This window comes from Capricornis sumatraensis, chromosome 17, assembly GCF_032405125.1.
Source record: "Capricornis sumatraensis isolate serow.1 chromosome 17, serow.2, whole genome shotgun sequence".
Taxonomy (NCBI): Eukaryota; Metazoa; Chordata; class Mammalia; order Artiodactyla; family Bovidae; genus Capricornis; species Capricornis sumatraensis.
In genome coordinates, this window is record NC_091085.1 from 47,155,922 (window position 1) to 47,183,242 (window position 27,321).

Sequence of the window (27,321 nt, forward strand, 5' to 3'; positions counted from 1 at the left end):
GTGATTCACACAGTCAAAGGCTTTGGCATAGTCAATAAAGCAGAAATAGATGTTTTTCTGGAAATTTCTTGCTTTTTCAATTATCCAACAGATGTTGGCAATTTGATCTCTGGTTCCTCTGCCTTTTCTAAATCCAGCTTGAACATCTGGAAGTTCATGGTTCACATACTGTTGAAGCCTGGCTTGGAGAATTTTGAGCATTTCTTTGCTAGCGTGGGAGATGAGAGCAATTGTGTTGTAGTTTGAGCATTCTTTGTCATTGCCTATCTTTGCAGTTGGAATGAAAACTGACATTTTCCAGTCCTATGGCCATTGCTGTTTTCCAAATTTGCTGGCATATTGAGTGCCTCACTTTCACAGCATCATCTTTTAGGATTTGAAATAGCTCAACTGGAATTCCATTGCCTCCACTAGCTTTGTTTGTAGTGAGGCTTCCTGAGGCCCACTTGACTTCACATTCCAGGATGTCTGGCTCTAGGTGAGTGATCACACCATCATGATTATCTGGGTCGTGAATAATTTTTTTGTATAGTGTAGGCAAAAAAAAGAAGCCAGCAAAATTTTTCATCACCCTCCAGTCACTTCTCTTTTCTACATCCCTTTCTACAATCCTAGCCTCACTTTCAGTTTCCATTCTCAGTCTTCATGCAAACCTTAAGCAGACTGCATGGTTTCCTTTAGAAGTATAAATCCAGCACTTTTATTCTTTACCATTAAAATATGCATTTCCTCGATGTTTTTACTCCTACTAAATATTAAAGAAATGCTATTGTGAAAATTTTTAAATGTAATTTACTCTAATTTAGAAACTTTTTGTCATAATTCTTTGGTGCTCAGCATTCTTTATGGTCTAGCTCTCACATCTGTGTACTTAGACTTTTAGAGCTGAAGGTAAATAATGTACACATCAGTATATTGATATTGGTTGGCTCATCAGATATAAAGGCTATTTCCTAGTTTGGAGCTTGGTGGCCATATACCGGGAAGATGAGAACCAGAATGGAATCCTGCTGAATACCAGTGATAAAGGAGCAAAAAGAATGAAAGATTTTTCCAGAAGAAAGATAGATGAAGTAATATGAGAAGAGGAGAGGCATAAAGAGAAGAGCTTTGAAAGCCCGGTAGGAAGTCAGGAGGGAGGACAGTGTCAACAATCACACATGCTTCTGGGAAGATAGCAGATACACAGGAGGCTGCTGTCAACTGGGGTCAGAACCATCATGAAGAAATAGCAGAAACACAAAACAGACTGCAGTATTTGGAGCGGGGGCAAATGAAGAAGTGGAAACAGAAGGCACAGACAATTTTTCCTTAAATAGTGAGCCTCCATTTCATTTTAAAATAATTCAGTTTGGAAAGCACTTCAGGAATGGTGCAGTAAAGACCTCCAAAAATATATTTCCTCCATGGAATAAAAGTGCTGGTAAAAAATCATCAAAATCGCCTTTTTAAAAACATTGGAAAAGAATAAACAAATAGCTCATGGAACGTATATTTAAGAAAAATGGTGAAATCTTAGAAAGAAACATGATTGTTGTGGCATTTTAAATTTTAATTGATTGCTCTATTACGATTCTCTCTTTCCAGCTTCAAGGTATCCTTGAAAAAACCAATAGCCTCACAACCCTGTGAAAACTATCAGACAACCAGTCACTGGAAGGGAAACAAAAGTTTGGAGCTCCTTGAAAAGTCTCCTACTCAGAAAAATGTTATATACAACCTTTTTTTTTTTTTTTTTTTGAAACTGGCTGGTTCAGATCCCAACTCCAGCTCTTTATTTTTTTAATGTTTAAATTTTTATACAATTTTTAAAGGTTACTTTCCACTTACAGTTATTACAAAATATTGGCTGTATTCCTTATATTGTACAATATATCCTTGAGCCTATCTTACGGCCTGTAGTTTGTACTTCCCACTCCCTTGCCTCTATACTGCCCCCCACCGCTGGTAACCACGTGTTTGTTCTATATACCTGTAAATCTGCTGCTTTTGTGATACTCATGGTCATCATATTATTTAGATTTCACATATACATGATATTAGACAGCATCTGTCTTTCTGTCTGACTTGTTTCACTTAACATAAGGCCCTCCAAGGCCACCCATGTTGGTGCAAATGGCAAAGTTTTGTTCCTGTTTAATAGATGAGTAATATTTCATTGTGTATATGTATATATGTACACATACACCACTTTATCTATTCATCTGTCAGTGGACATTTAGGTTGCTTCTGTATCTTGGCAGTTGTAAACAATACTGCAATGAACATTGGGGTGTGTGTATGTTTTTTAATCTGTATTTTATTTTTGTTCAGATATATACCCAGAAATGGAATTTCTGAGTCATGTGGTAGTTTTATTTTTAGTTTTTTGAGAAATCTCCATACTGTTTTCCACAGTAGCTTGACCAGTTTAAACTCCTACCAACAGTGCACCAGCTTCCCTTTTCTCCATGTCCTCTCCAGTATTTGTTATTTCTGTTCATTTTAATGATGGCCATTCTGACAGGTATGAGGTGATATCTCACTGTGGTTTTGATTTGCATATTCCTGAGGATTAGGAACATTGAGCATCTTTTCATGTGCTTTTTGGCCATCAGTGTTTCTTCTTTAGGAAAAAATGCCTATTCAGGTCTTCTGCCCACTTTTAAATCTGGTTCTTTGGCTTTTTTGACAGTGCTGAGTTGTATGAGCTATTTATCTATGTTGGCTATTAATCTCTTATTGGTCATATCACTTGCAAATATTTTCTCCCATTCAGTAGACTGTCTTTTTGTTTTGTTTTATGATCTGTCTTAAAATTCCCCGGAAATACTCCATTCTCAGGACTTGTCATTATTTGGCCTGACTCTGTGTGAACAGCTCTATCTCACAGGCACTCATCCAAGGCAATAATCATTTAATGTCACAGCTGCCTGAGGCGGGGAGGAGGCCAGCACCAACTGGGGCAAACAAGAAGCTAATCAAAAATCTTTAAGGGAAAAGCTGGGAAATGAGATGTCGCTAGGGGATTTCAAAAAGCTGTAACATATTCCTAGAAATCTAGAAGGCAATGCACATGCCCAGGAAAGACCCCAGTATGTCCTAATTTCTCACCTTTGGCTGACTTTGAAGCTCCATGAAGGCAGAAAATGAAGACTAAGGCAGAGTTGTAAACAGCCTACTAGGGCATTGAAGATATGCCTACACACATATAAAGGACAGAAAACACACTGATTTGAGGCACTGAAGAAAATTTCTTTCTAATGTTTAGCTGACCACTAAGCTAACCAAGCAGAAAATTCAGGAGGCACACATGACAGCTCTAAAAAGTAGTCTAGGAAAGTCACTAAAGAACAGCAGTGTCACCAGCACTACCACCAAAAAACAAACAGAGCAAATGAACAACGAAGCAGCAACAGCAAGCCCTGGAGAAAGGGAGGAAATGTCATTTCCAGAATTAGTACACTGCACTATTTCAAATGACAAATTTCAACAGAAGATAATGAGACAAACAAGGAACAGGAAACTATGGCTAAAACTCGGGGTTGGGGGAAAGCAGTCAGTAGAAATTGTGTTCAAGGAAGCACAGATATAAGTGTAATTAAGTCAAGCATTACAAATATGTTCAAAATACTAAGGGAAAGTGTTTCAGTAGGTGGGTTAGGTGTGGCAGAGGATGGAATAGAACGTGAGTGTGACTGAGGTTAACACACAGGTAAGTGCTAACCAGGGAAGAGACCAGTGCATGACTCAAGGTCACTAAGAACAGACAGGGCTTCCCAGGTGGTGCTAGTGGTAAAGAACTTGCTTGTCAGTGCAGGAGACATAGAGATGCAGGTTCGATTCCTGGGTTGGGAAGATCCCCTGTAGGAGGAAATGGTAACCCACCCTAGTATTCTTGCCTAGAGAATCCAATGGATGGAGGAGTCTGGCAGGCTACGGTCCATAGGTTCCCAAAAAGTCAGACAAGACTGAAGTGACTTAGCACAGCTCACAAGAGCAGACAACAGCATCCGGGCTCAAATTGTACCTTGTTTACCTACCTCAAGAGGAGCCAGTACACAAATATTCATCCCCTTGCATTATAACAGCCCTCCATAGCTAGTGGGTCCACTCAGCCGCTGCCATAGCCAGGGGGCTGCATTTACCCCACTTTGTGCCATAGAAGAAGGACACCAACTCTTACTCCCTAGAGTCTGAAATACACACAGGTTCGGGATGTACCTGACACACGCATAGCCAAGCAGTTCTGAGAAAGTTTCACATGCTCAAGATTAAGGGCAGAGGTAGTACTGACTGTGCTCCGAACTCTTTGCATCCAGTATGACTTGTGAGCTTGCCAGCATATCCTGTACTGAGCACAAGGAATTTCTTGGTAACACAAAGGAAGTGTTGGACTGAACTTGGACCCTACCCTCACAGAAACCATGTGCAAAAATTTAAAGGAAATCATGAGAACAAGGTCTTGCCAATGAGAGAAAATCAATAAAGAGATAGAAACTGTACATATAAAAAATAGAAATTCTGGAATTGAAAAGTACAATAACTAAAATTTAAAAATTCCTTATGGGAGCTTAATAGCAGATCTGAGCTGTCAGAAAAGAATTGATAAACTGAAATATAGGTCAACTGAGTTTCTATGATCTGAGGGAAAGAAAGAAAAAAAGAATTAAAAAAAATGAACAAGGAAGAGAGTTCTGAGACTGTATCGACATAGCATAATGAGAATCCCAGAAGGATAGGAGAAAGAAAGGAAGGGGCAGAAAGAGTATTTGAAGAAATTAATGGCCAGAAGCTTCCCAAATTTGATAAAAAATAATAATTGACATATTTAAGAAGCTCAACAAACTTCAAGTAATATAAACACAGAGACCAGGCAAAGACAAAGAGAGAATCTTGAAAGTAGCAGGAGAAAAATGAGACATTGTATACACAGATCTTCGAGATTAACAGTTAAATTCTCAGCATAAATAATGGGAGCCAGAAGGCAGTGGAATGACATATTCAATGTGCTGAAAGAAAACAAAAGTTTGCCAAAAATTCTATATTCAGAAAAGCTATCCTTCAAAAATGAAGGAGAAATTAAGGCACTCCTGACAAACAAAAACTGAGAGATTTTTGTCACTGGCAGATCTGCCCTACACCAAATGCTAAAGAGAGTCCTTTAGGTTGAAATGAAGACAATAAACAGCAACTGTAATCCATAAAAGAATTAACAAGCAATGGTAAAGATTAACTACATAGGTAAATTTAAAAGTCAGCATTAGTGCATTTTGCCTTTTAACTTTTTTTCTATATGATTTAAAAGACAGCTGCATAGAACAATAATTATACAATTTTGTTGATGGGCTTATAATTTAGAAAGATACAAATTTTATGATAATAGTGCAAACAAGGAGGAAGAGCACAGAGCTATGTTGAAACAAAGTTCTTGTATACAATTGAAATTAGGTTGGGATTAATTGAAACTAGGTTATTTTATTTTATTTTATTTTATTTTTTGCAAGTTTTTCTTACTTTCTCCTTTTTTTTTTTTATTATTTTTTTTTTAATTTTAATTTTTTATTTTTTTAATTTCAAAATCTTTAATTCTTACATGTGTTCCCAAACATGAAACCCCCTCCCACCTCCCTCCCCATAACATCTCTGTGGGTCATCCCCATGCACCAGCCCCAAGCATGCTGTATCCTGCGAAACTAGGTTATTTTAAATTAAGATATTAAATCCCCATGCCAACCACTAAAAAAAAAAAAAGTCTTCAGAAACATACAATAAAGGCATAACAAGGGAATTAAAATAGCATACTAGAAAATATGCATTCATCTCAAAAGAAGGCAGTAAGATAAAAAAAAAAAGTCAGTACAAAGTAAAAAAAAAAAAAAAAAGAAGGCAGTAATGGAGAAAGAGAGAAACACATTAGGCATATAGCAAACAACAAAATAACATAGAAATCCTACTTTATCGATAATTACAGTGAGTATAAATGGGCTAACTACTCCAATCAAAAGGTACAGATTGGCAAACAAATGATCCAAATATATACTATATATCCAAGTATAAAAAGAAGCACTTTAGATGCAAAGATGCATATAAATCAAAAGTTTAAAAAATGGAAAAAGGTACATCATGCAAATAGTAAACAAAGAAGTTGGAATTGCTATTCTAATATTAGACAATGTAAACTTTAAGACAAAAATTGTTACAAGAGACAAAGGACGTTTTATAACGATGAAAGGGTCTTCATGTCTTTCATGACATAAAAACTATAAACAAATATGCATCTACAACAGAGCCAAAAAAAGAAAAAAAAGAGGAAAAATGGACAGACCGAAAGGGAAAAGTAGGCAATTCAACAATAATAGCTGGAGAATTCAGTATGTCATTATCTACAATGAATAGAACAACTAGACAAAAGAGCAACAAGAAATTAGAAGATTTGAAAAACACTAGACTTAACAGAAATCTACAGAATATGCCATCTCATGACAACAGAAAACACATTGTTTTCAAGAGCACGTAAACTTTCTCTAGGATATAACATGCTGCACCATAAAATGAGCCTCAATAATTTAAAAGGAGTGAAATCATACAAAATATGCATTTTGACAATAATGGAACTAAATTTTAAATCAATAAAAAGGGAAATTTAAGAAATTCACTTGTATGTAGACATTAAACACAAACTTAACCTGCAAGTCAGAAAAAAATCACAAAGGAGTTTGAAAATGCTTTGAGATGAATGAAAACAAATACACAACATTTGAAAACTTATGGGATACAGATAGAGCAGTGCTCAGGGGGAAACTTACAGTTGTAAAGAACTATATTTAAAGAAGAAAAATCTGAAGAATCAAATCTTAAACTTCAAAACTCTAGAAAATGAAATGTAAACTAAACTTAAAGCAAGTAGAAGGAAAAAATAATAATATACAGGGCAGGAATAAATGAAATTGAAAATAGAAAAATAATAGAATCAGCAAATCAGTAAAATAAAAATTGGTTCTCTGAACATATAACATAGTTGGCAAATATTTAGTGAGACTAAAAATATAAGAGTCATATTATAAATGAAGTAAATCAGACAGAGAAGGACAAATACTATATGATATCACTTATATTACAAAACAGAAACAGACTCACAGATAAAGAAAGTAAACTTATGGATACCAAAAGAGGAAGGGGAGGAGGAGGGATAAATTAGAAGTATGGATTAACAGATACACATCACTACATATAAAATAGATAAGCAACAAGGATTTACTGTGTAGCACAGGGCACTGTATCCAATATCTTGTAATAATTATAATGAGAAAGAATCTGTACAACCGAAGCTAACACAATATTGTAAACCAACCATAGTTAAATTTTAAAAAAGGAAATACAAGATTCAAATTGCCAAAATCAGAGACATGACTGCTGATCTTACAGAAATAAAAAGGATTACTATAAATAATGGTAAGCTAACAAATTATGTAAGTGAGATAAAATGGACAAATCCCAGAAACACACAAATTATTAACACTGACAAACAAATAAAAAATCTGAATAATTATATAACAAGTAAAGATATTGAATTATAATTTAAAAAAAAAACTTTCCACAAGAAAGAGACTGAGTCTACATAGCTACGCTGGTGAATTCTAGAAAACAGTTATAGAAGAATTAATATCAATCTTTCAAAAATTCTTCCAAATAGAAGAGGAGGAATGTTTCCTTATTTATTCGTTACCCTGACAGTAAATGATGCAAACTAGAGACCAGACTCTGTTATGAATATAGATGCAAAAATCCTTAACAGAATACCAGCAAACAAAAATTATATCCAGCAACATATACAAAGGTTTATACATTATGACTAACTGGCATTTGTCCCAGGAATGCAAGATTGGCTCAACATATGAAAATCAATCAGTGTAACACACTGTATCTATAGAACAAGGGGTGAAAACTACATGATCATCTCAATAGAAGCAGAAAGGCATGTGACTAAAAATCCAACACTATTTCATGGTGAAAACACTCAACAAAATAAGAATAGAAGTGAATAGTCTTAATTTGACAAAGGTCATCTACAAAAACCCCACCACTAACATTTTTAATAGTGAAAGGCTAGATGCTTTTTCTTTATGATGAGGAAGAAGACTAAGATATCTGCTCACATTATGTCTATTCAACATTATAGGAGAGATTCTAGCCAGGACACTTAGGTAAGGAAAAGGAATTAAAAACATCTAGATTAGAAGTGATTATGTAGATTACATAATCCCACATATGGACAATTCTAAGGAATCTGCATAAAATCTATTCAGTGTTAGTCATTCAGTTGTGTCCAACTTTTTGTGACCACATGGACTGTAGCCCACTAGCTTCCCTGTCCACGGAATTCCCCAGGTAAGAATATTGGAGTAGGTTGCCATTTCCTTCTCCAGGGGATTTTCCTGTCACAGGGATCAAACCCAGGTCTCCTGCATTGCAGGCAGATTATCTACTTTCTGAGCCTCCAGGGAAGCCCTAAAATCTATTAGAACTAAAAAATGAGTTCAGTAAAATTACAGGATAAAATGTCAATGTACAAAAATCAATTGTATTTTTATATACTAGCAATGAATAATCTAAAATGAAATTAAAAACAATTGCATTCACAATAGCATCAAAATAATAAAATATTTAGGAATAATTTAATAAAAGATACATAAGACTTATAAACTGAAAACTACAAAACATCACTGAAAGAAGGAAAAGACAAAATAAGTGGAGAGTCTTAATGTCTATGGACTGGAAGACTTAACACTTTTAAGATGGCAATATCCTTGAAATAGATCTATAGATTCATACAATCTCTCTCGAGATATCAGCTTTCTCTGCACAATTAACAAACTGATTCTAAAATCTAAATGGAAGGCAAGAGACTGAAAATAGCCAAAACAATCTTGATAAAGAGTAAAGTTGGAGGACTCATGTTTTTCTATTTCAGAACTCACTACAAAGCTATAGTAATCAAGACAGTGTGGTACAGACAAAAAGAGAGACATGTAGATCAATCGAGAGTCCAGAAATAAACCCTTACATTTAAAGTCATTTGATTTTAGTAAGGGTGCTGAGACAATTCAATATGGAAAAATAACTTTTTCCAAAAATTGGTGTGGGGATATTCACATGCAAAAAATTGAAGTTGGACCTCAGCTTTACACCATATGTAAAAATGAACTCAACATGATTGTAGATATAAATGTAGGAGTTAAAACTATAAAATTCTTGGAGGAAAACATTGAATAAGTCTTCATGACTTGGAATAGGCCATGATTTGTTAAATACGACATCAAAGAACAGGGTCAAAAGAAAAAATAGGCAAATGAGACAATTAAGTAATTTTTATGTTTCAAAAGATACCATCAAGAAAGTGAAAAGACAGCTGACTAAATGGGAGAAAATATTTTCAAATCATGTATCTTATGAGGAGTCGTATCCAGAATATACAAAGAACACTCACAAGTCTCACAGTAAAAGGACAAATAGCCCAATTAAACATGGGCAAAGGATGAATAGACAGCTTTCCAAAGAAGGTGTGCAAGTGGTCAATAGACCCATGAAAAAATGTTTACTGTAATTAGTTATTGGAGAAATACAAATAAAAACCACAATGAGATACTACTTTACACTGGATGGTGAAAATAGAAAAAAAAGGTAAATACAACTGTTGATGAGGATGTGCAGAAGCTGGAACCCTCTTACACTGCCAGTGGCATCGTAAAATGGCAAAACCACTTTGCTTTGTTTTTTGAGTCTTGGGTTTTTGGTTTTTTAAATTTTATTGCTGAACAGCTGATTTACAATGTTGTATTAGTTTCATGGTGAATTCATTTTGGAAAACAGCAATTTTTCGAAAAGCTAAACACAGAATTACCATACAACGCCACAATTCTACTCCTAGCTATTAACTAAAGATAAATGAAAATATATATCCATACAAAAACATACATAAATGTTTAATAGTAACACTATTCTTAACAGGAAAAAAGGTGGAAGCAACCCAAATATCTATAGATAATTGGTGAATAGATAAACAAAATGAATATTACTTGGCCATAAAACAGAATGAAGTATTGATGCCTACTATAACATGATAAACTTTAGAAACATGTTAAGTGAAAGAAGACAATCCAAAAGGCACATAATTATACAATTCTATCCATATGAGATGTTCCAAATAAGTAGATACATAGCGATAGGAAGTCGATTCAGTTCAGTTCAGTTCAGTCGCTCAGTCGTGTCCGACTCTTTGCGACCCCATGAATCGCAGCACGCCAGCCCTCCCTGTCCATCACCAACTCCTGGAGTTTACTCAGACTCACAGCCATCGAGTCAGTGATGCCATCCAGCCATCTCATCCTCTGTCGTCCCCTTCTCCTCCTGCCCCCAATCCCTCCCAGCATCAGAGTCTTTTCCATTGAGTCAACTCTTCTCATGAGGTGGCCAAAGTACTGGAGTTTCAGCTTTAGCATCATTCCTTCCAAAGAAATCCCAGGGCTGATCTCCTTCAGAATGGACTGGTTGGATCTCCTTGCAGTCCAAGGGACTCTCAAGAGTCTTCTCCAAACACCACAGTTCAAAAGCATCAATTCTTCAGCACTCAGCTTTCTTCACAGTCCAACTCTCACATCTATACATGACCACTGGAAAAACCATAGCCTTGACTAGATGGACTTTTGTTGGCAAAGTAATTAATGTCTCTGCTTTTCAATATGCTATCTAGGTTGCTCATAACTTTTCTTCCAAGGAGTAAGCGTCTTTTAATTTCATGGCTGCAGTCACCATCTGCAGTGATTTGGAGCCCCCCAAAATAAAGTCTGACACTGTTCCCACTGTTTCCCCATCTATTTCCCATGAAGTGGTGGGACCAGATGCCATGATCTTCGTTTTCTGAATGTTGAGCTTTAAGCCAACTTTTTCACTCTCCTCTTCCACTTTCATCAAGAGGCTTTTTAGTTCCTCTTCACTTTCTGCCATAAGGGTGGTGTTATCTGCATATCTGAGGTGATTGATATTTCTCCTGGCAATCTTGATTCCAGCTTGTGTTTCTTCCAGTCCAGCGTTTCTCATGATGTACTCTGCATATAAGTTAAATAAGCAGGGTGACAATATACAGCCTTGACATACTCCTTTTCCTATTTGGAATCAGTCTGTTGTTCCATGTCCAGTTCTAACTGTTGCTTCCTGACCTGCATACAGATTTCTCAAGAGGCAGGTCAGGTGGTCTGGTATTCTCATCTTTTTCAGAATTTTCCAGTTTATTGTGATTCACACAGTCAAAGGCTTTGGCATAGTCGATAAAGCAGAAATAGATGTTTTTCTGGAACTCTCTTGCTTTTTCAATGATCCAGCGAATGTTGGCAATTTGATCTCTGGTTCCTCTGCCTTTTCTAAAACCAGCTTGAACATCAGGGAGTTCACGGTTCACGTATTGCTGAAGCCTGGCTTGGAGAATTTTGAGCATACTTTACTAGCGTGTGAGATGAGTGCAATTGTGTGGTAATTTGAGCATGCTTTGGCATTGCCTTTCTTTGGGATTGGAATGAAAACTGACCTTTTCCAGTCCTGTGGCCACTGCTGAGTTTTCCAAATTTGCTGGCATATTGAGTGCAGCACTTTCACAGCATCATCTTTCAGGACTGGAAATAGCTCAACTGGAAATCCATCACCTCCACTAGCTTTGTTTGTAGTGATGCTTTCTAAGGCCCACTTGGCTTCACATTCCAGGATGTCTGGCTCTAGGTGAGTGATCACACCATCATGACTATCTTGGTCGTGAAGGTCTTTTATGTACAGTTCTTCTGTGTATTCTTGCACTTCTTCTTAATATCTTCTGCTTCTGTTAGGTCCATACCATTTCTGTCCTTTATTGTGCCCATCTTTGCATGAAATGTTCCCTTGGTATCTCTAATTTTCCTGAAGAGATCTCTAGTCCTTCCCATTCTGTTTTTTTCCTCTATTTCTTTGCATTGATTGCTGAGGAAAGCTTTCTTATCTCTTCTTGCTATTTTTGGAACTCTGCATTCAGATGCTTATATATTTCCTTTTCTCCTTTGCTTTTCGCTTCTCTTCTTTTCACAGCTATTTGTAAGGCCTCCTCAGACAGCCATTTTGCTTTTTTGCATTTCTTTGTCTTGGGGTCTTGATCCCTGTCTCCTGTACAATGTCACGAACCTCCATCCATAGTTCATCAGGCACTCTATTTATTAGATCTAGGCCCTTAAATCTATTTCTCACTTCCACTGTATGATCGTAAGGGATTTGATTTAGGTCATACCTAAATGGTCTAGGTTTTCCCTACTTTCTTCAATTTAAGTCTGAATTTGGCAATGAGGAGTTCATGATCTGAGCCACAGTCAGCTCCTGGTCTTGTTGTTGTCAAAAGCTGGAGGGAAGGGGAAATGGGGAGTGACTGCCAATGGGCATAGGTTTTTCTTTTTAGGGTGATAAAAATAACTGGTATTAGTGGTGTTAGTTGCACAATTTTTTGAGTATGATAAAAAAATGGAATTGTTTACTTAGACATGTGGATTTTATGGCATGTGAATTATTATGTCTCATTTTCTTTAATGACACAAAACATGACTGCTGCACTGCAGGTCAGTCTATCTAGGTGTAGTGATGAAAAGATTCATTTATTCAAGAGTCTGACATATACAAGCGCTCTTATAGACATTTGGGAATATTTCCAAAATATCTGCCTGCCTGTCTCTTCCTTTCCTCTACAATTTATTAGAGCCATTGATGTAGTCTGGCAGAGGAACTGTCACTCCAGAATGAAAAGTTGGGGATCCATGGTGGTTCAGAGCAGGATGCAAAGGGTACCTGTTGGGGGGCTTTCTGAGGGTGGCGTGTCGGGTTCCAGATGGGGTGAGGCGGGCAGGCACAGGTGGAGAAGGGAGTGTTAGCAGTGTGATGCTGGTGATAGACAGGAAGACTGATCAAATAAGCACCTACATAAAGAGCATGGGAGCCAGGTTCTCCTCAGGAGGAAAGAGTCACATTTGGAAAGCGAGAAAACTACAGTGAGCCTTCTGAAGCACCGTGTTGTCTAGGAAAGCTGTGTGGCAGTGGCACCTCAATAATATGAGGAACGCCCTGCACCCAGATCGTGGTTTCTAAGTACCGTTTTCCACTAGAAGGAACTACAGCCCTTTCATAATCCATTTCTTGAAGGAGAGGCTATAACACGAGTGTGGGGAAGGGAAAGATACATCTGGAACAACTCTATGACAAAAATTAAAGACGTGCTCAAAGAATGATTGGGGGGCATGAAAAGGACAGCAGGAGCCAGATTAAAAGGGCTCCAGAGAGTCAAGTCTAGGACAATTTGAGCATCAGAATGAGCATCAGGGATGATAACCTAGTGAATAAAACAGGAAAACATGAGTGTTTACTAATGTTAACTGATTAATTAAAGTTTGACATGGATGAGATTTTTACAGAATTTCAAAGTGTTTTCCCATAAAACACTCATAACAAACAGGAAAAGTAATTTTACAAGAGGGAAGCCTGACAGATACCACTGATCAGGGACTTAAGAGAACCTCACCCGTAACAGGACAAGTCACACCACTGCCATTCTGAGTTATTCCTGTCAAAAGATGCAGAACCTAGATCTACAAGAGGAAACATGAGATAAACCCATCTGCCAGTGTTCTTCAGAAGGATCAAAGCTGAGCGAAAGTTGCAAGAAGATTGAGAAATTGTTCCAGATTGAAGGGGACTGAAGAAATAAGAAAACAAAAGTGTGATTCTGACCTGAATCCTTTTGGGACAATTGGCAAAATCTGAATGGTGTCTGAGAATTAGGTAGTAGTAATACAAATGTTAATTTTCTGATTTCCTCGAATCCCCACACCAGGTATATTGGGAAATAATTGACATGTGTTACTGTATAAATTTAAGGGGGTAGAGCATGGTGGCTTGGTTAACACACTTTGTGAAATGATTGCTACAATAGGTTTAGTTAACATCCATCATTTCATATGGATACAATGAAAAGAAAAGAAAACCATTTCTCCTGTGATGAGAACGCTTAAGATCAGTTTGTGTCCCTCATACATCAGTGTTAACTGTCGTCGTCATGTTGTACATCACACCCCTAGTAGTATGTACTTATCTTACAACTAAAAGTTTACACCTTTTGACCGCGTTCATCCAGTTTCTCTTTCCCTTGTGCCCTGCATTTGGTAACCATAAATCCGAACTCTTTTTTTCCTTTGAATTTGATGAGTTTTGTTTTTTACTGTTTTGAGATTCCACAAACAAGTGAGATCATACAGTATTTGTCTCTGTCTGACTTTTACCACTTAGTATAATACCCTTAAGCTTCATGCATCTTGTCACAAGTGGAAGGATTTCCTTGTTGTTGTTGTTTTGTTTAATGACTGAGTAATATGCATTATTATGGATATTCACTGGAAGGACTGATACTGAAGCTGAAAGTCTAATACTTTGGCCACCTGACGTGAAGAACTGACTCGTTGGAAAAGATCCTGACTCTGGGAAAGACTGAAGGCGAGAGGAGAAGGGGACAACAGAAGATGAGATGGTTGGATGGCATCACAGACTCAATGGACATGAGTTTGAGTAATCTCCAGGAGTTGGTGATGAACAGGGAGGCCTGGTGTGCTGTAGTCCATGTGATCACAAAGAGTTGGAGGCAGTGAGAGAATGAACTGAACTGAACTGAACTGAATATGCATTATATATGTGTATATCACAACATCTTTATCCTTTTATCCACTGACAGACACTTGGGTTGTTTCCTTGGCTATTATAAATAATGCTGCTGTAAACATTGGGGTGCAAGCATCTTTTCAGTTTAGTGTTTTTGTTCCCTAATTTAGATATACTCCCAGGAGTGGAATTGCCAGAGCTTATGGCAGTTCTGTTTTTAATTATTTTGAGGATCCTCTATACCTGTTTCCATAATGGCTACACCAATTCACGTTCCTGCCAACAGTGTTCAAGAGTTCCCTTTACTCTACATCCTCACCAACGTTCGTTATTTCTTGTCTTTTTGATGATGGCCATTTTGACAGGTGGGAGGTGATATCTTACTGTAGTTTTAATTTGCATTTCCCTAATGATTAGTGATGTTGAATATCTTCTCATGTGTGTCTTGGCCATTCATGTATCTCTAAAGGAGAAAATGTCTAGATCCTGGGCCCATTTAAAAATTGGCATCTTTTTTTATTTTGCTATTGAGTTTTTTATGTATTTTGGATATTAGTCCTTTATCAGATATCTGGTTTGCAAATATTTTCCCCATTACATAAGTTGTGTTTTCACTTCATTGATGGTTTCCTTTGCAGTACAAAAGCTTTTTAATTTGATGTAGTCCTACTTGTTTATTTTTTATTTTGTTGCTTATCTTAGTTTGTTGCTTAATTTCCTCTAATTTTGATGATTATATTGAAATTATATAGAATGTCTTTGTTTGCAGGAATTACACATGTAAGTATTGATTGAGTTGGCCAAAAAGCTTTTTCGCAGTTTTCATAACATCTTATAAACTGAAGGAACTTTTTGGCCAACCCGATAGTTGGGAATAATGGGTATTATGTCAATAAAGTACTTTCAAATTGCTTAGGAAAAGAAGCCTTTATAGTGTGCCTCCATCTTTCTATAAGCTTGAATTTATTTAAAAAGAAAAAGACCTGAGCCTTAGGAGTCTACATAACATAATTAAAAGAATGTAGCACTAAGAATATTTGTATTATTTGAGGATAGTTGTGTGTGCAAGTGTCTGTGTGTGTGTATGTGTGTGTGTGTGTGTGTGAGTATTTGCTGCCATTGTGCATTTGTAACTAACATCAAATCATTACTGATGGCCTGACATTCATACTTCAGACCTTTCAGGAGCCAAAACTTCTGCTCTTTCATCAGCTCTTGACTTTTGTGGCTCATTTGTAAGTTCCATTATAGTGTGTGTAAATTTCCATAGTTGATGTGGCAATTGTATGTATAAGATCTCTAAAGTCTTTGACTTACAATTAATTTTTAATTTTCTATTGTTCCTGGGAATGTGAGATTCAGGGCCATAGGACTGTGTGAATTTAAAACAGATTATAAAATATTTTAGCACTTGAATGAAGACTAAGGACATGCAGGGAGTTTTCTTTTCTAAGCTCTTCCATGTCATTCCTTCTGTAACATATTAGTTTTAGGGAAATGTGGCACATTTGCATGAAATGGTTTTCCTAGGAATCATGACTCAAGCTCGTGGAAACAGTAAACAATGCCTATTCCAGTGGCTCTCTTTCCCTTTACACTTTCCTGAAATTGTTCCTGGCATTTACTCTGTAGTCGTGAATAAGAAAACTCAGACACAGGAGAGCGCAGGATCCATGCCTGCACACCTGCCCTGGTGGGAGGGAAGCAGCTACAGAAGGGTCAGGCCTTAAAGTAACTCAGCTCTGATCCCTTCCCTGCTCATCCATCACAGAGCCCCCAAGCCAGCCATACTTCAGGAGGGTAATGGGCCTGGGAGGCGGTGATGAAGGAGGCACTTCTGGGTTCTTTAAGGAGTCCCAAAATGGGAGGAGGAGAACCTGCTGCACTAGCAATTTATTAATAAGTATATTCTACCAGCTTCCATCAGATAAGTCAAATACAATGTGCTACCAAACGAGGAAAACAGTTAAAAAAACAAACAAACAAAAAAACTAAGATCATGGCATCCGGTCCCAGTGCTTCGCAGCAAATAGATGGGGCAAAAGTGGAAACAGTGACAGGTTTTATTTTCTTGGGCTACAAAGTCACTGCAGATGGTGACTGAAGCCACAAAATTAAAAGACACTTGCTCCTTGAAAGAAAAGCTATAACAAACGTAGACAGCATATTAAAAATCAGGGACATCACTTTGCCAACAAAGGTCTGTCAAAGTTTTTCCAGTAGTCATGTATGGATGTGAGAGTTGGACCATAAAGAAGGCTGAGGGCCAAAGAACTGATGCTTTTGAAGTGTGGTGCTGGAGAAGACTCCTGAGAGTCACTTGGACAGCAAGAAGATCAAACCAGTCAATTCTAAAGGAAATCTACCCTGAATATTCACTGGAAGGACTGATGCTGAAGCTGAAGCTCCAACACTTTGGCTGCCTGATGCAAGGAGCTGACTCATTAGAAAAGACCCTGATCCCGGGAAATATTGTAGGCAGGAGAAGGAGATGACAGAGGACGAGATGGTTGGATGGCATCATTGACTCAATGAACATGAGTTTGAGCAAGCTCTGGGAGTTGGTGACGGACAGGGAGGCCTGGCATGCTACAGTCCATGGGGTCACAAACTGTCTGACATAACTTAGTGACTGAACAACAACAAGGGGTGAAGGAAGTCTTCAGAGAAGCGGTGTTGTCAAGGAGTAGCTGCCATTTGTCTCTGAAGGAGAGGGTGGTCACAGGGAGAAGGAAAAGTGGGGGACACGGCCAGAGGTCTGGAGGTGAGTCCTCCCCTGGGCTGGTGAAGGTGGGGGCAGCTGGGAGCACAGGGGTCTCAGAGCGAACAAAATGGCCAGTGAGAGGGGCCTGGCAGCCCCGAGCACAGGGCATTAAAAGGAGAAACAGACAGCGACCACTTCCCTTTGTGTGCTGGACTTGTAGAGTGGACCTCCGACCTACTAGCAGTGGGATGTCTGGGGGCAGGCTTGCAAGAGGGTGACAGGGTCTCTATGGTTGTGGAGAAGAAGGAGGGGTCTGGTGGGCCCCGAACTGCCCACTCCCCCTCCACTCAGCTCTGCTCAGTGCTGCCTCTCCTCCTGTCCCCAACTCCCACAAGTTCTAGAACCCACCTGTCTTTAGTTGTCTTCAAGTTACTTCCCTAGTGTTGGACTTGCAAGGAGTGAGGGTCACACGGATCAGCCCTGAACCTTGATCCAAAGAACTGAGGAAGCTGGAAGACTCAGGGTCTAGGAAGGGAGCTTTGCAGTGGCCAAGAGGCCCTGGGCGCCTAGTGGGAGGGGTTTGGGGGTAAGAAGTCCCATCTTTCTTCCAAATGAGAGTGTTAGTTGCTCAGTCACATTGGACTCTTCGACCCCATAGACTGTAGCCCTCCAGCGTCCTCTATCCCTGGAATTCCCCAGGCAAGAGCATCGGAGTGGGTTGCCGTTTCCTTCTCCAGGGCATCTTCCCAATGAGGGATTGAACCCAGGTCCCCTGCATTGGCAGCCTGGTCCTTTACCATCTGAACTACCAGGGAAGCCCATGGCGAGTCCTTATCCTATGAACCTCTTGTCTTTGCCCCTAGACCTGGCCCTTTACCGTGGGAAAGCAGTCCTCAGATAATATTCTAGTTTAAGGGTGTTGGATCAGGAAAGGAGAATGAAGCCAGGATCTCTGTTGTGGCACATTGTCCAAAGCCAGAGTCTGTCATCAGCAAGCTGGTATTTCCCTGAGTTCCTGAGGTCTCAGACCCAGCCAGCATGTCCGGCAGGAGAACTCAAGGCCTGGCTCACCCCCAGCTTCCCAGAATCTGGCCTGTTCGGCTTAGAAGGATGCCAGGAGCAGTCATGGTACCCTGGCAAAGTGATCAACAACCTTCCTAGATAAGTGTCCACCTGGGAAGGTAGTTCCCTGGAGGAGTGGAGGGGCAGAGTCTTGAAACTTCTCAGGATGCCAGCTCAGGGCTTGGGGGCCTTAGCTTTTCAAGCTCTGTGGCTAGAAATCACCACGACCACAGCAGAAGCAGATGAGTCTCAAGCATCTGAAAACTGGTAGCCTTATTTCTAACATCCTTCCAGTGTGAGGACCAACCAATCTGTTCCTGTTTCAGGCAACCCAATCCTTCTATTATGGACGCGGAAGGAAGCTCCAGTCGTGGTTTTATTGCCTGGCACATGGGGGATTATGAAGACACCAGCCAAAGAAACTCCAAACGGGCCGTCCTCCTCCGACAGAGCAAGGCAGCCCTGCCGATAGGGTCCAGACCGCCGAAGCCACCGAAGCTGCCAAAGCTACCGAAAAAGGAGGAGGTACGGATCCTTATGGAGAAGGAAATGGCAACCCACTCCAGTACTCTTGCCTGGAGAATTCCATGGATGGGGGAGCCTGGTGGGCTATAGTCCACAGGATCGCAAAGAGTTGGCCACAACTGTGAGACTAACTTTCACTTTTCACTTTCACAGATCATTAGCTTTTCTGAGTCATCCTGGAAAAGGCTGAGCTATTTTAACATATGACTTAGAGAGTGCTGTTTATAGTAATGGGCTTCCTTGGTGGGCTCAAATGGTAAAGAATCCGCCTGCCAATGCAGGCGACCTGGGTTCAATTTCTGGCTTGAGAAGATCCTCTGGAGAAGGCAATGGCCTCCCGCTCCAGTATTCTTGCCTGGAGAATTCCATGGACAGAGGAGCCTGGTGGGCTATAGCCCATGGGGTCGTAAAGAGTCAGACACGACTGAGTGACTAACACTTTCACTTTCTTTTTTACTTTCATTTAATAGTAACACTACAAATAATCAATTTTATCATTCTTTTCAACCTATCAAAATGTTTTATAATTCATATTGGATTTCCACAGTGATGTCTATATAGGTGAGTATTATTCCAATTTTACACAGGAGGTGTGTGGCTTAGTCCTTAGAACCACTTATATATCCTATAGTTTAACCTAAAAAGCATAGCCATATGCTTGGCTTCCAACAACTGAGAAAACTCGCAGTCTGTTAAATGAGGTCAATCTATAACCAATCCTTAAAACCCCATAGACTGATCAACAGAGTAAGGATATCCCAGGTCAAATTCAAGGTTTTCTCCCCTTTACTGTCCGAATGTTGAACAAGTTGCATGATTTCCCAGTGTGGGTTTTTTCATTCCTAAAATGGGGATGTTTTTATCTGTCCTGAATATTTTGTAGAGTTACCGTGAGAGTCAAGTGGAGAGTGTGTAAGCATATATTCAAATGAAAAACTATTTCCTGAGGTCCTTCTGCATAACCTCACAGCAAGTCCTCTCTGTAGTCACCCAGCATTTCAATATTGAGCGTGACAGGAAGCTTCCCTGGTATAAAACGACCACACTAGCTCAGATGCACTGCGACTCCTGTTCTCTCCTAGGAGAGAGGCTCCTTGCCACTGCCCTAGAATACTGCTTTGCCTCTGGCGCAGAGATCTGTTCATCAGGAGTTGTCTGTGTGACAATTAATTATATATCCATCTGAAACACTCTGTGAGGAACCGAGGAAGTCCTCCGTAGGTCCTGACCCAGGGATGTTCTGAATTGAAGAAGGGAGCATTTGGCTGCTGACATTCCTATGTGGTTGGAATTTTGAGCTGGGTCCAAGTGAGATTTATTGCAGTGTGTGTGAAGAAGGCTTTAATTCGTTGTTTTCTACCAGTGAATTAATTTTGTGTAGAACTAGCGTGATCATGGAATGATCCCAGATGCATTCTACTAAATCCAACTGAGATGCTTTTATGCATTAAAAAAAAAATCTGTTGAAAGACTGACTTTGGAATGATTTCAAACTTACAGAAGAGGTGCAAGAACAGTACAAAGTGAACTGACACATTCCTCACCCAGAAACATTGGTTGGTAATTTTATTTGTTCTAATGCTTTCTTTCTACACACACATACTTTTGTTTTTACTGAACCACTTGAAGGTAAATTGCAGACATGGTTTTGCTTTACCTCTGAAGATTTCAGGGTGCATTTCCTAAGAATAAGGGGGTTCTCGCACATAGCCATGGTACAATGATAAGGTATAGCAAATTTAGCACTGATACAGTGTTACCTAATCCACAGTTCATAAGCAAATTTTATTAGTTGACCCAACGGTGATCTTTGTCATGTTCCCTGATGCAACGTTTGATTCAGGATTAGCTCTTATATTTAGTTCTCAAGCCTCACAGTCTCCTTCAGTTAGGGACAGCTCCTCAGCCTTGGTCTTTCATGGCACTGATGTTCTTGAAGGATGCAGACCAGTTCTGTGGAATTCCTCTTAATTCAGGTATATCTGGTATTTTCTTCAGGGATATGTTTCAGGCAGGAATCCTGAGGTGAGTGTTCCTGTCGTCTGCAGGGTATCACATCACAGAGTACTTGACTCATCATTGGTGATGGAAACTGATCACTTGGTTAAACCTCTTCCCTTCCAGAGATAAACAAAATATTACATCATTCAAAATAATCTTCTTTATCAGCCATGCTTTTTTGTAAGTTCGAGAGATACCTTAGAAAATTTTTTCCCAAGCCCTTTCTTTGGATGATCCCCCAGGGTTCTTGTGGGTGATACTTCGGTAAGTACTCAAGCCCTCTCCCCACTTGGCATAAATTCTCTTCAGGGAAAATAAGTGGGAGCTAATTATAAATTCAAGAGCTTCCAAAGAAAGCCTCACAGCAGCCACCTGTGCGTGGCTCCTGTTGCCATGCTCACCTGGGATGCAGCCCACTTGCCACCCACATGGTGTGAGAACCAGGACTATGCGCTGGAAGCAGCCTTGGAAAAACAGAACTTTGTCAATAGTACTGGGAGACTCGGAGGACATTTCAAACACAAAAACCTATACACAATATCACGATGCTTTCTTATCAAGATAGATAGCTGAAAATGGGAACATTTTATATTCATGTTCTAAAGCTTGGATTTATACCTATAAACCCAAGTACAGAGATTAATTTCTAAATCTTTCTAAAAGTGCAATTCTTGATATTTAACAGTATGTACCATTCATGTATATAATAGCCAAAATGCTTGTACAAATATTTTTGGAAATCAGTTGCACAAATTTCTGAACTATCTCTTCCATGCTATGCTGTGCTAAGTTGCTTCAGTTACTGGAGCAACTTCAGTCGAGTTGCGACCCATGGACTGTAGCCTGCCAGGCTCCTCTGTCCATGGAATTCTCCAGGCAAGAATACTGGAGTGGGCTGCCATTTCCTTCTGCAGGGGATCAAATTATCCTCTCTTATGTCACCTGCTTTGCAGGTGGGTTCTTTGCCACTAGCGCCACCGACATTTCCCCAAATTTCTTCTTTTAAATCACAAAATATCTCTCAAGCCCTACCATCTATTACATTCATTGTTTTCCCTTCTTGCTTTTTGGTTGACATTATTTTCTCCACATAAATAATAGCTACTTAAGTGTTGTGAAACTTCTGTGTATATGACAGACACTTTCAACACTGTCATCCATTTCTATGTTATTTCTTTGCAAATATCTTCATTGCTCCCCTTCCCTCCAAAACATGGACATAATCTCAGGGACTGGTACGTTCTTTCCCTTGCCAGTCACTCACACTGGATGTGGGAGTAGTGATTTTCAAATTTTAATATGCATATGTGTCATCTGGGGTATTCCCAGGTGGCTCAGATGGGAAAGAATCCACCTGCAATGCAGGAGACCTGGGTTTGACCCTTGGGTTGGGAAGATGCCCTGGAGGAGGGCATGGCAATCCACTCCAGTCTTGTCTGGAGAATCCTCATGGACAGAGGAGCCTGAAGGGCTACAGTCCATGGAGCTGCAGAGTTGGACACGGCTGAGTGACTAAGCACAACACACACACACACACACACACACACGCATCTTCTGGAGATCACAGTAAGGTGCAGATTCTGATTCGGTCTGTCTGGGATGGGGCTTGAGATTCTTCACATCCAGGGACCCTGAGGTGCTGGAGGATTCACCACCCCAAGCTGCATTTTGAGTCACAACAGGAGGGACTTGATGGAGCAAAGGGAAGAGGGGGAGCAGGATGAAGGATTAACAGGGCTCAGGCAGCGATCCGCTAGTGCCTTTGGGAAGGGCATGTAGTCCGACTTTGCAGGCAGCTGGTTATTCAGCTGCCTCCAAAGTCGGGGCTGGGAGTCGGTGCTCAGTAGTGAGGCCAGAGGAGGGGGACCAGGTGCTGAGGGGCTTGGATTTTCCTGGACCAACTTTCTTTTTAAATTAATTTTTACTGGAGTATAGTTGCTTTACAATGTTGTGTTAGTTTCTGCTGTACAGCAAAGTGAACCAGTCCTACGTATACTTCTATCGCCTGTTTTGGATTCCCTTTCCATTTAGGTCACCACAGAGCACTGAGTAGACTTCCCTGAGCTATACAGTAGGTTCTCATTAGTTATCTGTCTTATACACAGTATCAATAAGTCAATCCTAATCACCCCATTTATCCTACTCCCTATTTCCCTCTGGGCATCTGTAAGTTTGTTCTCTACGTCTGTGTCTCTATTTCTGCTTTGCAAATAAGTTCATCTGTGCCATTTTCCTAGATTCCACATATAAGCAATATTTTATGACATTTGTTTTTCTCTTTCTGACGTATGACAATCTCTAGGTCCACCCATATCTCTGCAAATGGCACTGTTTCATCCATTTTTATAGCTGAGTAAAATTCCACTTTATATATGTACCATGTCTTCTTTATCCATTCCTCTATTGAGGGACATTTAGGTTGCTCTCATATCCTGGCTATTGTAAATAGTGCTGCTATAAACATTGGGGTGCATGTATCTTTTTTAATTGTGTTTTTTTTTCTGGATATATGCCCAAGAGTGGGATTGCTGGATCATATAGTAATTCTATTTTTAGTATTTTAAGGAGCCTCCATCCTGTTCTCCGTAGTGGCTGCACTGATTTAAATTCCCACCAACAGTGTAGGAGGGATCACTTTTGTCCACATTCCCTCCAGCATTTATTGTTTGTAGAATATTCTTGATGATGGTCATTCTGGTCAGTGGGAGGTGATACCTCCTTGTAGTTTTGATTTGCATTTCTCTAAAAACAGAAGTGACAGGGTTAAGCTTCCATTTCTGGGGAGGTTATTTAGAAGTCAGCCTGGAGGGGATTGCTGAGAGGGAGGTGCATTTGGAGGGCATTTTGGTAACCCAGTTGAGAAATCAGGAGGGATTAAAAGAAGGCAAAGGGGAAGGAGAAAAGGCGATGCATTGGGACCCAAAGAAAATAAGTTCAGCAGCTCTGGTTACTGACTGGACATGGGGAAAGATCTCAGTAACTATGGGAGAAGGCAGTGGAGGCCAACCGACCTTGTGAGATGAAGTGTGGAGGCAGGGGCAGTAAGGAGAGAGCAGGAAGCAAAGAAGTGAATGCCAAGGAAGCCTCTCTAGAAAATGCTGTTGTCAAGGAAGGAGAAATTGAGGGTGAAGAAGGGGGACAGGGGGCCTAGGAGAAGGCTCAGTAGACTGAGAACTTGCGGGTCAGGAAAGGGCTGATGACTGATGGCTGGAGGTTGCAAGAACACAGTGGGCAAGGCTCAATGTGGGGATTAATCCCCACTCTCATACCACAAATGGGGTGATACCTCCTCCCCTGCCATCTCAGAGGCTCTCCTAACTTGGGCTCTGCCTGCTCTCCAGCACCCACTTTGCAGCACATGTTGAGTCTATGTGAATTGCTTCTCAACCCTCCAGGGGAAACTGTGAAGTCTGTACTGTTCGCTATGTTAAAGATCTTTGCTTCAAAGTAGCCATCCTATAACCCTGTGTGAGGATATTCTGACTCCCAGCTGCATTGTTGGGTCCTCATGTATGTCACTAGGCCAATATCTTAAGTAGCTGTATTACTCAGGAGTTCTCTAAAGAAGAACCAATAGGATGGATGGATGAAGGGACAAAATGGATGGATGGGTAAGAAGAGAGACAGACAGATAGCTTTCTTTTAAGGAACTGGCTCACGGGGTTGTGAAGGCTGGCAGATCCCACATCTACATGTAAACTAGGAGGCTGGAGACCCAGGCAATTGTGTGAAGGTTGCTGGAAGGCAGAATTCCCTCTTCCTCAGGGATCTCAGTCTGTTTCCTCTGAAGTCCTCCCATTGACTGGATGAGCCTCCCCTCACGTTATGGAGGATTACCCGTTTTACTCAAAGCCGATGCATCTCAGTGTTGCTCCCATGAAATGCCTTCACATTAACATCACACTGGTGTGACACCAGATATCTGGGTGGTGGTGGTTGTTGTTCAGTTGCCCAGTCATGTCCAGCTCTTTGCAACCCCATGGACTGCAGCTCGCCAGGCCTCCCTGTACTTCAGCATCTCCTAGAGTTTGCCCGTTCATGTTCATTGGATCGGTGATGCTGTCCAGCCATTTTATCCTCTGATACCTTCTTCTCCTCCAGCCCTCAATTTTTCCCAGAATCAGGGACTTTTCCAATGAGTCATCTGTTCACATCAGATGACCAAAATACTGGAGCTTCAATTTCACCATCAGTCCTTTCAGTGAGTATTCAGGGTTGATCTCCCTTAAGATTGACTGGTGTGATCTTGTTGTCCAAGGGACTTTCAGGAGTCTTCTCCAGCACAGTTCGAAGGCATCAGTTCTTAGGCACTCGGCCCTCTTTATGGTCAGACTCTCACAACCTTACATGACCACTGGAAAGACCATAGCCCTGACTATATGGACCTTTGTTGGCAGAGTAATATCTCTGCTTTTCAATACACTGTCTAGGTTTGTCATCTCTTTCCTGTCAAGAAGCAATCATTTTCTGATTTCATGGCTGCAGTCACCATCCACAGTGATTTTAGAGCCCAAGAAGAAGAAATCTATCACCTTTCCCCCTTCTATTTGCCATGAAGTAATGGGGCCAGATGCCATGATCTTAGTCTTTTTTAATATTTAGTCTTAAGCTGGCTCTTTCACTCTTCTTCACCTCCATCAAGAGGCTCTTTAGTTCCTCTTTGCTTTCTGCCATTAAAGTGGTATCATCTGTGTATCTCCCGCCTATCTTGATTGTGGATTGTAACTCACCCAGCCCGACATTTTTCATGGTGTGCTCAGAGTATAGGCTAAACAAACAGGGGGACAGCAGACAGCCGTCATACTCCTTTCTTGATCTTGAACCAATCAGTTGTTCCCTACAGGGTTCTTAACTGTTGCTTCTTGACCTGCATATAGGTTTCTCAGGAGACAGGTAAGATGGTCTGGCAATTCCCATCTCTCTAAGAGCTTTTCAGTTTATCATGATCCATACAGTCAAAGGCTTTAGTGTAGTCGATGAAACAGAGATGCTTTTTCTGAAATTCCCTTGCTTTCTTTATAATCCAGTGAATGTTGGCAATTTGATCTCAAGTTCCTCCTCCTTTTATAAACCCAGATTGTGCATCTGGAAATTTTTGGTTTGCATAGTGCTGAAGCTTAAAACTCAACATTCAGATAATGAAGATCATGGCATTCCACTCCCATCACTTCACGGCAAATAGATGGGGAAACAGTGGAAACAGTGAGAGACTTTATTTTGGGGGGTTCCAAAATCACTGCATCTGGTGACTGCAGCCATGAAATTAAAACACGCTTGTTCCTTGGAAGAAAAGTTATGACCAACCTAGACAGCATATCAGAAAGCAGAGACATTACTTTGCAGACAGAGGTCCATCTAGTCCAAGTTATGGTTTTTCCAGTAGTTATGTATGGATGTGAGAGCTGGACTAAAGAGAAAGTTGAGCACCAAAGAATTGATGCTTTTGAACTGTGGTGTTGGAGAAGACTCTTGAGAGTCCCTTGGACTGCAAGGATATCCAACCAGTCCATCCTAAAGGAAATCAGTCCTGAATATTCATTGGAAGGACTGATGCTGAAGCTGAAACTCCAATACTTTAGCCACCTGATGTGAAGAACTGACTTATTTGGAAAGACCCTGATGCTGGGAAAGATTGAAAGCAGGAGGAGAAGGGGACGACAGAGGGTGAGATGGTTGGATGGCATCACCAACGCGATGGACATGAGTTTGAGTAGGCTCCAGGAGTTGGTCATGGACAGGGAAGCCTGGTGTGCTGCAGCCCATGGGGTCACAGAGTTGGACAAGACTGAGTGACTGAACTGGGTGAATGAAGCCTAGTAGGCAAGATTTTAAGCATGACCTTACTAGCATGGCAGATGAGTGCAATTGTCTGACGGTTAGGACATTCTTTAGTACCACCCTTCTTGGGAATTGGGATGAGGATTGACCTTTCCAGTGGCCACTGCTGGGTCTTCCAGATTTATGACATAACGCATGCAAAACTCAGATATGTGGGTACTGGGACCTCTTCAAGGAGACATACAAGATTAACAATCCGAGTACCCACCTCATCCAGGTGTGAGGATTCAATGAAGTGATATATATCACGCATCCGATAGAACCAAGAAGCAGTGTGCTGTGTATGTGTAAGTGCTTCATCAATGGCATGATTTTAAAGGGAACAAGAGAAACACTAAAAATTTTCATTTAATCCAAAAAGGAGTTAGCAGTACCGGACATTAGCTCCTTCCTGTAGTCTTTAAAAAGTTGGATTAAAACTCAACATTCAAAAAAATAAGATTGCAGCATCTGGTCCCATCACTTCATGGCAAATAGATGGGGAAACAATGGAAACAGTG

The 27,321-nt window shown here is 40.2% G+C and overlaps 1 protein-coding gene across 1 annotated transcript in view; it reads left to right on the forward strand.

Moving 5' to 3' along the window:
* The window catches only part of SPMIP2 (sperm microtubule inner protein 2), a 131,068-nt gene that overhangs the window by 99,100 nt on the left and 4,647 nt on the right, over positions 1–27,321 (forward strand). The window contains exon 4 of the mRNA XM_068989606.1: positions 18,784–18,982. Within this exon, the coding sequence (XP_068845707.1) occupies positions 18,784–18,982 (199 nt within the window). The remainder of the gene's footprint in view (positions 1–18,783; positions 18,983–27,321) is intronic.